Raw genomic sequence first — 13,153 nt, forward strand, 5'->3', positions numbered from 1 at the left:
TCTTATTACACAAGAAATGTCATGAAGTTCAGATTTAAACCACCACCACACATGGAAAATGAGAAGGAGGGTAAATAAAAGAAAGTAAAAATGCCAGGGAGGGTATTTACCGCACACAAGCTGACACAACTCAGCACTGTCTCACGACTCAGGGACACCACAAGTACAAGTCTTCAGGAGATGGATGATGTTTGACAGACAAATGGGCACACTCAGCACCACTCACAGAGGTTTCTGTGCCACCCACAACCATGACCATCAGAGAGGTTTGCACTTTGTAGCCCTGCTGCCTGGGTGAAGCTTCAGTAAACTGTTCTCGTCATTTTATTCAGCACTGCTGCTTATCGCCTTAGGAGTGCCCTATAAACAGATGTATGGCTTGGCATAGCCTCTCTTTCTGTGAGCCATCCCACAGATACATGGAATCACACTCAGGCATGTAAAATACGCAGGGATGCCTTGCAATCTGCTAAATGTCAGCCTGTAGCTTTTAATGAATTCTGGTAACTATAGCAGCATTATTTTAAACTACTGCAAGACAAGTGATTTTAAACAATCCATACCATGATTTCAAATGAAATGTCTAACATAACTATAGCAATCTGGCTTGGTTCTGCATTGGTTTAACAGGGCAATGCAGGGAGAGGCTTGCAGAACTGCTCTTCTCCAGTTACAGGAGCCCAAGATTGGGTTGGTTTTGCCTTATGACTCACAACAGACAGAACAGAAGATATCTTACCTTCAGAGAACTATTGGCAGGTTAGGAGTATGTCATTGGACTCATGTTAGCAAAAGGACAGGAAAAAGGCATATGAGAACTAAGCAGTAGGAATCGCAGGAAGAACAGGTGGGGCGGGGTGGGGGGGAAGGTGGTTTGGTGTCCACTGACCGATGGAAAAGCAAGGTACTACCCAACCACCCCCGTGGTGACAAAATAGCTTTACCATGTCCAAACTCTGCCCAGATTAATGGTTTGAACTTACACAGCCATCATAGGCTGCAAGGCGCTTCTTGACAGTCTGTAGATGTATGCAAGTTAACCCGTCCTCAGCCATTTCTTAATTAAAGACACAGTACTCATTCATTAGGCATCAAAATTGTTATTTATTGGGAAACTATTCACTGCGATACATTACACTGCTAAATAAAGACAGTGTAGATATGTGAACATTTTATGTTGCTCTACAAAAATACTATCTATCTTTCCTGAAACCCATGTTGTCAGCAATGATTTCACCTTAGATACTAATCTGTTAGATTACAGGAATGATATGTGCGTGGTTGTGTTTTCTTCCAGGAGGCTGGTTATGTATTTTACCAGGTATTATTGTGATATTTCAAGAATACAGGTGGAAGCAAACCAAGACCAGTTGCCACACTGTGCAAACACCTCTGAATTACCCAGTCCTCATTGAGACAGAGCATAGAGGAAAACAGGAAAAGCAAAAACGTATTTACCATAGCGAGTATTATGCCAATGAAAACCAACCCAGTTTTCACAAGAAGAGCACAAACAAGAATTTTCTTTTTAAAGACTTACACGCCTGAGTTGTGTCTATGTTCATGCAAGTGATGACATTTGGGACAGAGTTAAGAGACAGGCTGACAGGATATAAGCCCTAGTTGGTGGAGAGAGGTTTTTTTTTTTTTTTTTTTTTTTTTTTAAGCAATTTTCTCCTTTGCTAATGCCAGTACAGGAGTTACAAATTACTCAAGGGAAAAAATGAAGTGATGTTTAAGTAGTAACTCGTTCTGGCCTTCAATTAGGAGCTGGTTTCACTTGAAGTTGCTAGACAACACAGCAAAGAGACTAGGGTACATGCTAATTTAAAACCAATGAAAATTGGTACAGCAATGTTAAAATCTAGTAGGTTACCAGAGAACCTTGGCAACTTACTGATGGAGAGGAGCACCATCTACACCCTGACATTGTATTTTTCTGACACCAAAGAAGGCAGACTGGTTTCCAGACACCACCTCGGGGTAACTCATCTCAGGCAGCTTCCCCCCATATCCCCGTTCTTGCTTTCCTTCATTTTGCTTCACCAAGAGAAGCAAAAGGCAAAGTTATAGTCTCAGGAGGAGCTATGGCAGCATCACTAGAGAGAAGATAACATCATGGAGCATTTCACTGCAGCTGGGTGTGTGACTGACCAGACCATGGCTTAGACCTCTTGCAGTCAACAATCTTGTATGTTAAAAGGCCTGAGCTATGCTCAGGCACAAAAATGTCCAATCAGACAAAACAAAACAAAACATAAACCCCTTTGTTAGTGCTAACCCGACATTTAAACAAGAAAAAGTTGGGGGATTCCCATAAGCAGCCATAGCTACAACCTGCACAGCTGAACTCCTGGAGGTTCGCAGCCTTTAGGATGACAGAATTTATGTTGGCCAGCACCAATGGATGGGTGTACAGGTCTGCAATCACAGATGATCAAGAATGAAGCACTTGAGGGGCTGCTCCACATTAAAAGGTTGGGCAGTTTTGTTTGGTGTTACAGCAAAGGAGAGAAATGGCTGCCCCATGAGGTGTTAACAGTGCAACTGTAAAGGGCAAATTCGTAAATTTCATAAAGTGCTTTTCTTTTTGAAGCTCTGGCCCTTCTCTGAGCCAGCTGGGCTCCTGTTCGCACCAGAGGCATGCTATGCAAGAGGCCTGGAAAGATACAGGCAGACGGCTGCTGGAACCAACCCACACAGCACCCACAACCCCTCGTGCTAAAGGGATGCTGCTCCTGCAGAGGCAGCGATTGCTGACTGCCTCCTGCGTCAAGCCGGACAGCAGCCACATCTTTTGTCCCCTCCTCCCCAGGACTCCTGGGATCTGCAAGGTATTTCACTGGGAAGCAGCCCTTATTTCATCAATCAAGGCTTCAGTTTTATAGCACATACCTTACTCCATGAAGTCTTTACAGATGCTTATGCTTACCAATGACATTTGTTTCTACCCCTGAACATTTGTATGTAATTGCTTTTATTCCAGGGTCAGATACAAAGCAATTATCTGAATGAATGAATAAATAAATAAATACTCAATTATACTCAGGCTCCCTTTCTAAGGAAGTTTTTGTTACTATGGGAGAATTCAAATCATAAAAGTACCTCTGGCTCAGTACACCAGGAACACACCCTGCCTTCTGAGGTGGGGAACACAGAGCAGCTCCGGCTTCCAGATTACCACTGCTTGCAAAACACCACAAAGAATGGGTTGTAATTTTACACGCAGTTAACAACTTGAAGACACTGTTTACCCTTGAGATACAGCACTGATACACATGGTTCCTGTCTTTCACAGAAAACAGTACACAGACATGGCAAGGTACTGAAATAACTGATGGGAATTACTCTCCCTTTTAAAGGGCCTGCAAAGAGGCAGAGCAGTCACCACAGGGCCACCCCACACAGGGCTTTCAAGTTAGCAGACATCAAAGCAGGACACTGAAGGTCGGCATCACCCTTCCCATGTCGCTGGCCAATTCAGGCAGCAAAATGGTTTTTCCCCACGTCACTGCACATCACAGTGGGACCATCTTCAGGGTGCTTCATTTCCAGAAGATGAGGAATTTAATGATCTAGTTTTGGCACACTTGCACAGTCGTTTGCACTGTGCAAAATGAGATAGAGTAGGTGTTGAAGGCACAAACTGCACACACTATTCCATCAGGTCATGAACTAGACCAACCGACTGGAGACTAACATCATCTTTTGGGTTTTCACCCTCATTTGTACAAGCCAAGCATTACATATTCAAGTCATTTTTAAGATGCAGGCGAGTTTCTAGAGGTTAAACTCCCCCCTGTGGAGGGCACAAGCCTTGCAGATCACTGATGTCCTTACACCCACCCAGCAAAGCAGCCCACCCAAGGAGCAACGAGGAGGTTTGGTGCCGTGCATGGAGTCTGCATTCCTGTGCATAGGCACAGCTCTCTCCAGAGCAGAACTTCCCTTGGGTACAGAAGTCTACTACACTGCTAAAATCACCCCACTGCTCCCTCCCCGCCTGCCCCGACCTCCCAAGTCCATATTACCTGCCGTAGTTAATGTGCAGTGCCCACACCTCAAAGAAGTCACAGGGGAAATTCTCACCCGACTACTGGTAGCTGAGTGGACTGATAAGCCTCATGCATTGGAGCACTCCCCCATGGTACATTCACTCTTCCCCCACATCTGTGCCAGGTCCTACCAGCTCTGACTGGTACCTATACAAGTTCTTGAACTGCAAACTGTATTGGCCAACAAAGAAGATAACTTATTTTATACAGACAGGTGCACATACATGTTCACACTTCAAACACTCGTGCAGCACGCAGCTTGATGACATTTTCTGTGGTCCGAGGCCTATATGCTCCACTTCTTGCATTTGCCCCTGAAACTTGCTCAACTGTCTTTGGCCTGAATTGCATTTGAGCTTTCATTTTAATAACATGATTTTAAAGAAAAAAAAGAAAAAAGAAACCACTTTTCAAATAAGGTGGTTTTGGAAAGTCACATGAGGCAATACCCTGTGAGGTTTCAGACTGAAGAATACACTGGGGACAGGACCTCTTGAGATCTTCCAAACAGGAATATAGACATCATCATGCTCTTAAGAGAAGTCTTCCTCTGAAAACAATTTTTAGATGCAGATTTGCCACAAAAAGCCACCCATGCCACAGCTTTTCCACACATCTCTCAGCCTTTGCCAGCACACCCAAGTTTTCAGGTCGCACAGCTCCTGCAGCACTTGCCAATCCTTCAGTAACCTCGTACTTGACCAAGTTCCAAGGAACCCAGTGAACACTTGGACAGCCAGAATTCAGGAAGCCATAGCCACCTGGCTATGGGATGGCTGCACCTGACAGTGGATCATCAGACATGACATGAATTTGCTGATCTCTGAATTGTGGGTGACACACTTGTCCTAATCCAGTTAAATAACTGGGGAAGAGTTTGAAAGGCAGGAGCAGTTTGAGACCCAAGACCCCTCAGAGTCAGCAAGAACTGACATCTAAGTTCTAGCTATTGCTTTTAACATCTCATCACCCCAAAAGCAGAATTTATTCTTGCACCCAAAGCACAGCCTTGAGTTGAAACGAAGTTGCTTTGTGTACTGTGGTTGCATCTGAAGTACCAGGATACATCAAAATAATCAATACCCAGAACAATACAAGCTCACGCCTACTAGGGCAAAAGGGCTCCTCTGTCATCCTGGCATATATAAACAGCACACACCAGGCAGGGAAGAAAATCATTCTGCTGCAAGTTTGCTGTCTGCATGTATATATTATGTTACTTAACAACATCTGACCCTCCAAAGGAGACAGGAAACACCTCTAATGGCTTCAAATGAGGTTGCAGCCATAGCTATATGAGAACCATTCTGACACAATTTCAGGAATGCTGGGTACCAAACTTCTTCCATGTGGATACTGGATGAAAGTTCAATTTGTTCCTTCACAGTAGCAGCTTTCACACAAACTCCTCAACTTTTGGGCAGCACACAAATACTAACCTACTGCCTCTAGGACAATCACATTTTTTGGAGAGCTTCAAATTAATCACACATATCCACCCATTCATTTCACATTCCTTGCATTTTTTCATTCACTTAGCACGTAGGCAGAGTGTCTTCTCTGATGAAGTACATCTAGGTAACAGACATCTCTAAAAATGCATGCTTTCATTGTATTGTGTTTCCCACCCAGATCCATGAATGGCTACTTGAAAAAGCAATAAAATGAACATTCACATCTGCTTATTTAATAGCATTATTAACAACCCAGTGCATTTATAATTTTTCCAGAACCCTTGAACAAGTGCCATTTAAAATCTTAAACATTCTTTAAAAGTACTTTAATTCACAGAAATCTTTGTTTCTAATATACAGTAGATGGTTACTTTTTAAAATCCATTCTCTTTTCATATATTCTCAGTATCTGACTATACAATAACTTTCTATCTATAGCGTCTTCATGTTTCCAGTCCAGCTTGCCTGTGCTTTAGGAATATAAAACAAAAAAATAATAAAGTTCTATCCACAATTTTACTAAGGTCATTTCCATAGTTCTCATGTAAAGCTTCTCTCGGAAAGTGCAGTATACACATGTAATGATACAACACACTTAAGCAATACTTTTATTATTAAGTGTAGGTTTTAAAAGAAGAGTAATGTAGAGCAGACACAATTGATGGCAATTCTATTTACAGAATTTGTTAACCTAAGCATTGGGGTGAGGGAATAGTGGAGAGACTGGAGATAGGAAAAGAGTAGTCATGAACTTTGATTTCTTTCCGTCTTAGCGAGAGGTCAGTACATACATATTTCAGTCGTTCATACTTCCGCACATGGGAAACTGCACTTTTACTAATACAGCTACATACACATACACAAGGTTAGCAGTGTAAGCTATTAATTATTCCACTACAGAGGAAGAGTCCTTCTGTTCAGAAAGAGCTTTCAAATATAAGATAGAAATTCCGGACTTCATGATCATAAACCAATGAAAACAAGTTTAGCGTATCCAGCTAGCTGACAAACTAAGCATGTAAAGGGAAAAAGAAAATGTAAAACCCATCAAATTGTAGCAGCACTTATTTCAAACCACCTGAACCAAGTGCATGCTTGATCCACAAAGACTGAAGAGTGGAATAAAGTCCACAGTAATCTTTGTCTACCGAAAGAAAAAGGTTCCATACTTAACTGGTTTGCACTATATGCAGTTACAAGAGAAAACAGGGAACCCAGAACAGATACCAGATGCTTGACTAAAACCAGGATTGAAGTAGACAAACAACTGTAGGACAATTTGTTTCGTACACAATTTACAGTAGGTTGGGGGGGATTTTTTTTTGCCAGTCAAACACAGAAATAGTCACAGAAAATACATCTGCTGTTGCCACAATGCCCTTTTCAGCCTAAAAAAGGTCAACAAAAAGCTAATCACAGCCATACTCACACATATTTGGTTCAAAATCTTGTTATATTTAACTTAGGGTGATTTTTGCAGCATTAACAATCTGGTGGCTTTTTTTTTTTTTTTTGAGCTCCCCCCCACCCCCATCCCACGGAAGCACAGTTCATTCATAAGCAGGATTGTTAAACAGCGAACAATTAGCTGGGGGCAGTCCAGAAAACTCTTTTCATATGCACCATCACCAGAGGTACTAAGCATGACTACTTCAGGAGAATTCAGTGCTTTTTCCTCCTCTGAAGCATATACTGGCAATTTAGAAACATCAGCTCTCCTAACCTGTATTCTGCAGGAGAGGGACGTCCCTACCAATTTCACTCGTCCCCTTCCTCCTGCCCATTCATCAGAAAATTAGGAAAAAAAAAAAGGAAAGCAAAAAACAAACTCAGAAACACAAACTCAAAAGATTGAAACAGTTGTTTACACACTACTATATGGAGAAAGGAGTCTGTTGTATGCAGGGATCGTACATCAGCTACGATTATCTAAATCATTTATAGTTAGGCTTTCCATGATGCTATGTGTACATCTCAGCAGGGTGGCTAATGACGGTGCTCTCTTTAGACATGGGCTAGCAGAAACAGGTGCAGAAGGAACCACAGCAGGTTTTCACCAGCTTTAGAGAGGACTACCTGGAGAACTGAGACAGAATCTTTTGTGGGGCATGGGAAGACAGGGAGAAATATGGGTGACTGTCTCTTGTTGGCAGATTTGTTTTTCTTTTAATTAAGGAAAAGAACAAAAACCAAAAGAACCACAACTGAAGGTAACTCCTCTGGAAATGAAAACGGAGGATTAGGTACGTTACAGAAACTGCGTCTGCTACTGTGTCACTGCTACAGGTCTATGAGCTGATCCACCAGCAGTAAAGACCTGGCTATGTTGGGAAGACTGGACTCAGAGCTTCCACTGTTGTTTCTAGAATGCCCACCTGAAAGTGTGAGAGATAGGAATTCAGTATTGAACAGGACACACACACACACGACAGTTTCAGATGTTCAAGAGCAAGCAAGAAAAAAAGTCAAAGCAAAACAGAAAACCCGCTCAAGCTCTTCTCATTACTTGCATCATGATAGCAACTTTTCCTTTGCTCACTCTTCCACCCTCTCCCTCCCCTCCAAACCCAGCTTGCTAGACTTGCATGGAAAAACATCGCAGCAGCTTCTGTGCCAACAGAAATCTCTACATCCAAGCTGCAGAATTCAGTCATTACTAAAGGACTATAAAACAATTTTAAGTACTCCCACAACCAATGGAACGGACTGTTCAATGTTTAACATGTTAAAAATTAGTTGCTGTTTTAAAAGCATCTTTGAGTTTCCATCCACTGTAGGGAGAGTTGAGCTTTCTCAAGAGAGAGATTCTGTTCTTTATTCAAAGTAGCCTATCTTGGCCCAACTTTGGTAGAAATCTCCTCTATATGCAGGAGCAGAGTTTAGTATCACAGAGCTTTTTCTGATAAGCACCAGTCTTTGGAAGCTAGCATTAGATGCAGAGCAGCTGTACAGTATACTCATGCTGTAAATGAAAATGGTAGTTAGGGAAGTCAAAAAAATTCTACCAAACTAAAAACCAAAACCAGATAAAGGGAGCTCTGTAATGCATTTTAAGCCTATGCTAGCATACCAAAAGTTGTAAACAAAGCCTTTTGATGGCTTGACTGCACAGAGACTTGACTGCACATTTGATTGGCCATACTGAAAAATCCTGTCTATAAGAGCTACAAAATTGAGCAGTATCATTTGTTTTAGGGAAACAGTACTGCTCCTTAGACTCAACCTTGCATAAGGCAAAAATTGTTTGCAAAGATGACATTAATGTGATGCAGGTGACAGGAATACTGTAAAAGGAGAAACTTTCCAGTCTGTGTCCTAAAGGTGAAGAACACTCAAAAGCTCTTCAAAGGAGGTGGGTACCACCTACCAGGCTTCTCACACAGTTCCCACAAGCACCTTTGAAAATCATTAGTCAGAAATAAAAATACTCGCTTTTGGCAAAAGTTATAAATGACTATTATCACCTCCCTTTCTCGTACATCATGCCAAGTTCACTTAAAAGTCAAAGGACCTCCTTCCACTGGTTTAAACAGTAAATAAGAACCTCAGAGAATAAGAATTTGCTACTGTACATTAAGCATAGAACTATTAGTGTACCCTGCCTGGCAGACTGGTAGAAATTACTTCATGGGACCTAAAGATGCTTGCACATCTATTCTATCTCTTTGGGCATGCAACCTTCTCATAAACAGAAAATCTAGAGACACTGCAGGGCCAATATAAATCAGAGAAAGCCTGAGCTCACTAAACACTACAATTATAATATCTTACAATTTACGATTTGCATTACTTCACATATACTGTAGTACCACTATCCCAGAACTAATATATGTTCATTGTTTTTCTCCTTCCCTTTTCCACACCCAAATCCTGGCTTACCTTGTGAATTTTTGGATATCAACACTGGAATTGGGTCAAACTCATCTTCTGTCACTTTTTCAGAGCCCTCAGGAGCATCAAAGCCTGCTATCAGGTTAGTATCTTCTGCAGTGTGAAGGAGAAACAGAGGTAAAGAAGCAAAGATAGCAGAGAAAGCTGGTTAGAATTGCCAAAAAGTGTTAGAACATCTTAATGTTTTCAGAGACAGGGTTTAGAAGAAGGAGTTTCATTTAAAAGATGAAGTAAAGTCAGTAAGCCTTTAGTAAAGAAGGTAAGATGTAAAAGAAGCAATCAAATACCAAAGTAGAGGGAAAAAAACAAACAAACAAGAAAAAAAAAAAACAACAACCAAAACTCAAATCAAAAGGCAAGCCAAGTGACAAGAAACAAAATAAAGTTTGGTCAATCTGAAGGCTTAACAAGTGGCAGAGCTCAATGATGTGGTAAAAGCCTGGGGCATAAACTGATGAGGATTGTAGATACTCTAAGTCATCATTCAGTGGCCATCAGATATTAGCATAGTTTGATAGAGCAATCTGTCTCTCCAGTTACCAGCTCTCATGTACAGGGAGAAGAAAAGGGCTGAGAAAAATGCAGAAAAAATTCCAGTCATCTACAGTGGATGAAACCCCAGAGCTATTTTTACCCACAGGGATAAAACAAAAAAACGCAACGTAAAGACAGATTTCCAAGGTGTCCAACATATAACTAGACACACAGAGAGATCCTAAAAGGCAACTAGAGCAGTTCTGGCACATAATTCCATTGATTTTAAACCATGTCAACAGGAATTAGACACTTGGTGGGAGGCACTTTCAACTACTTTCACAGTAGCTCAGATATTTATTAGCCTTATCAAGCAATTACACACCTTCAGGGACTTTCATACTCTCATTGTGCATCACTACTACTTACTTTAGACACCTAAAATACCTTCCAAAATCTGGTTCTCAATTACTACATGAAATATGTCAGAAAGCATCGCAAGGACATGTAAAAGTTGATGTTTTCCAAGGAACAGTAACATTCCTGTTATGTTTGGATCAAAAATAAAAGCTCTTTACCTAAAGCTGACAGGTACACTAACAGGCTTTGGGTAAGATGATGCAAGAACCAACTTGTGAAAATACCTTGTCCTCTGGAAGATCAGATTCAGGAAAAAAAAAGAAAAAAAAAGAAGAAAGGAAGGAAGTTTTATAGAAGACTAGGCTGTAAAGCATCAAAACCAAATATATTTGGTCTTGACAGAAAGTCTCGTCCTGTCATCACTGTCTCTGGAGTTATTTGTGGCTCTTCATAACATTGCTGAGAGCCTCTGAAAGCATCCTATTTCCATCTGACTTCATTTATAATCACAATTGCTCGTACGCCCAGAATTTGCTATACAAGAAACTAGTCAAGGAACGCTGCTCAGTTGTGGACCATCTTTCCTGAGGAAAAGCTGCGAGTGTCCCAGTTTGGGCAGAACTCCGTGGAAGAAGTATCTATGCACAAAAGCATTTGAGCTTGCCTTAATAACTACACATCACTATAACTGGAAAAAAACTTCTTTTCTCTCACACACATGCAGCTTAGAGCCATGTTCAGCAAACACGGGTTAAGAAATCCTGAAAGCTGAACAAAAACTCAGCAGCCACAAAACGCAACACAGCCTAGTAAAGCACATAGGAAAGGATGCTATGGCTTGGCTGAAGCATTAAACCATGTTCAAAACACAGCTGCTTTTTCTTGTCCTCCTGGTCCCACTGAGAACTTGCAGCACTGCAGTTCCATGGGCTGATTACACCTATGGATATCACTATCTGCCCCATCAGCTTTACAACACCAAAGCCAGGACTGGATAAACAAACCAAAAAAAGAGAATGGGACAGATGTATAGTTAATGGCCACATCCAGAGCTATAAAAGCAGGGTTTGAACAGAAGTCACCAATTAATTTTGGAAGAGTTTATTTATATTTTGCCCCCTTCCCCGTCTCCCTGCTCCTACTCCTGCTAATGGAAGTCTCACAGTCCCTGTCAGATGTGAGCCTTTCTCATTCCAGAGGGAACAGCAGGGCAGCCAGGGAGAAGTCATGCAGAAGTCCGTTAATTTGTTTTCTCATTAAGTCACACCAAAAATGTTTTGGCTTTGCTATGTTCCAGACACAAAGTAATAATTGCTTGACATATATTTCAAGCCATTTACTCAAAATAAAGTGGCATGAAAGTGTATTATAGCAAACAGCAATTAGAACAACTGCTTGTTTAAACTCAAAAGCTCTATGAAAAATAGTCTCATTTTGAAGTGCCATCAAGTGTAAAAATTGATTGCAGACTGTTTTACAGCAATTCCTCTGAGGACAGATCATTTTGTGTTGCTATAGGGATACTTACCAAACGAACTAAGCAAAACCCAGTGTCAAGGGGCACCAAATGGTTAGCATTCAAGCCTCTGAGCCGGTCTTTGCAAGGCAATAAATAGCACAAAAGTCCTGGTCCTCCCTCCCACTCAGGTGGAGGTGTACTACCCAATATTCACTACAAGCTTGGCTTATACAAATAATCTGCTAACATTTGCCTTGTCCTCAAGGGAGGCACACACTGTTCACAACTGCTTTAGCCCATAGCAGGAATGTGCCAGAACAGAGCCAGAAGTATTCACCATGAAAATCACACTTCAGCTGATAGCTCTTCAAACTACTCCACTGCCACTACTACACCTTCAGCGCGTGAGAAGGCCCAAATTTTAGCTGGATGCTCTGCAGCTCGGGAAAAAAAAAAAGTCATCTGATACAGGATCCAGCTTCCCAGGGTCCTCTCTTCTTGATTTTTAGTGGAAGAGAGAACAGAACTCAGACCACTGCACTGTATTTTCACAGATCCCCTCAAGCTGAAAAAATAAAGGGCAGATCTGCAACTCTTAGAAATTATCACAATCTACTTCTTTGCAGCTCTGCTGTTTTGTGTTACTGTAAAACTACTCCACTTTTCAATTAGATATTGTACTTAGACTTTCATTCATTTTTGCTGGTTTGACTCAAGAACCTTCTCCTGATAACCACTGAAATCAGCCTCCAGATCTGAAAGAGCTCAGTCACATGCTACAGACATGAATGTCGACAGACAAAAAAAAAAACACAACAAACATTCAGAAACATGTGACACCAGTATAGATCATTATCAGGCTCCCTTCCAGATTCAATAATACAGCATAAAAGCAAATCTTACATCTTATGTGCAAAAGGGAAAACAAGAGTATTCACACATCATCCTGAAGAAGGGCTGCATACAAAAAAACACCCATCCTTTACACTCACTATGTCATTTTGTCTCGTGGAAGATATCACCTGCCTTTATTTACAATTAGGCTGAATACATTAACCTGTATTTTTCCCTTAGTGCTTCAATTCCCATTACAAGTTTCACCAGCTTGGGGAAAAAACAAAGCAATGGCCTGGGGGAAAAAACAAACAAACCCACCACTAGGACATGGAGCATAGCATCTGCTTGTGTAAACTGGTATTAACTTCATTTAATGTCAGAAGACCGACTTCTAGGATTGATTAGACATTAGAGACAGGAGGGACTGTTTACCTTTGTGAGGTTGAGCTGTGAAAGCTACAGGAGCAAACTCATCCAAGAGGTCAGCAGCAGGGTTAGAAAGCAGAGAACAGTCAAGCAGAGAGTCTTCCCCAGTGAGAGAGTCTGAATCCAGGTTAACATCCCAAGGCCGCAAGGTAGCATTAAATAGGACACAAACACTGTTAAACTCATATTCGCACATT

The 13,153-nt window shown here is 41.4% G+C and overlaps 1 protein-coding gene across 4 annotated transcripts in view; it reads right to left on the reverse strand.

The window, feature by feature from the left end:
* The window catches only part of AAK1 (AP2 associated kinase 1), an 87,005-nt gene that overhangs the window by 4,177 nt on the left and 69,675 nt on the right, over nt 1–13,153 (reverse strand). For 3 of the 4 annotated variants that reach the window (XM_032204077.1, XM_032204076.1, XM_032204078.1), the window contains 2 exons: nt 12,963–13,073; nt 9,389–9,493 (listed from right to left, as the gene is read on the reverse strand). In XM_032204077.1, coding sequence (XP_032059968.1) covers nt 9,389–9,493; nt 12,963–13,073 — 216 coding nt within the window. Of the gene's footprint in view, nt 1–5,722; nt 7,885–9,388; nt 9,494–12,962; nt 13,074–13,153 lie in introns of those variants that run through there. The other variant, XM_032204079.1, reaches the window with a different exon arrangement.

This window comes from Aythya fuligula, chromosome 27 (genome assembly GCF_009819795.1).
Source record: "Aythya fuligula isolate bAytFul2 chromosome 27, bAytFul2.pri, whole genome shotgun sequence".
Classification (NCBI taxonomy): Eukaryota; Metazoa; Chordata; class Aves; order Anseriformes; family Anatidae; genus Aythya; species Aythya fuligula.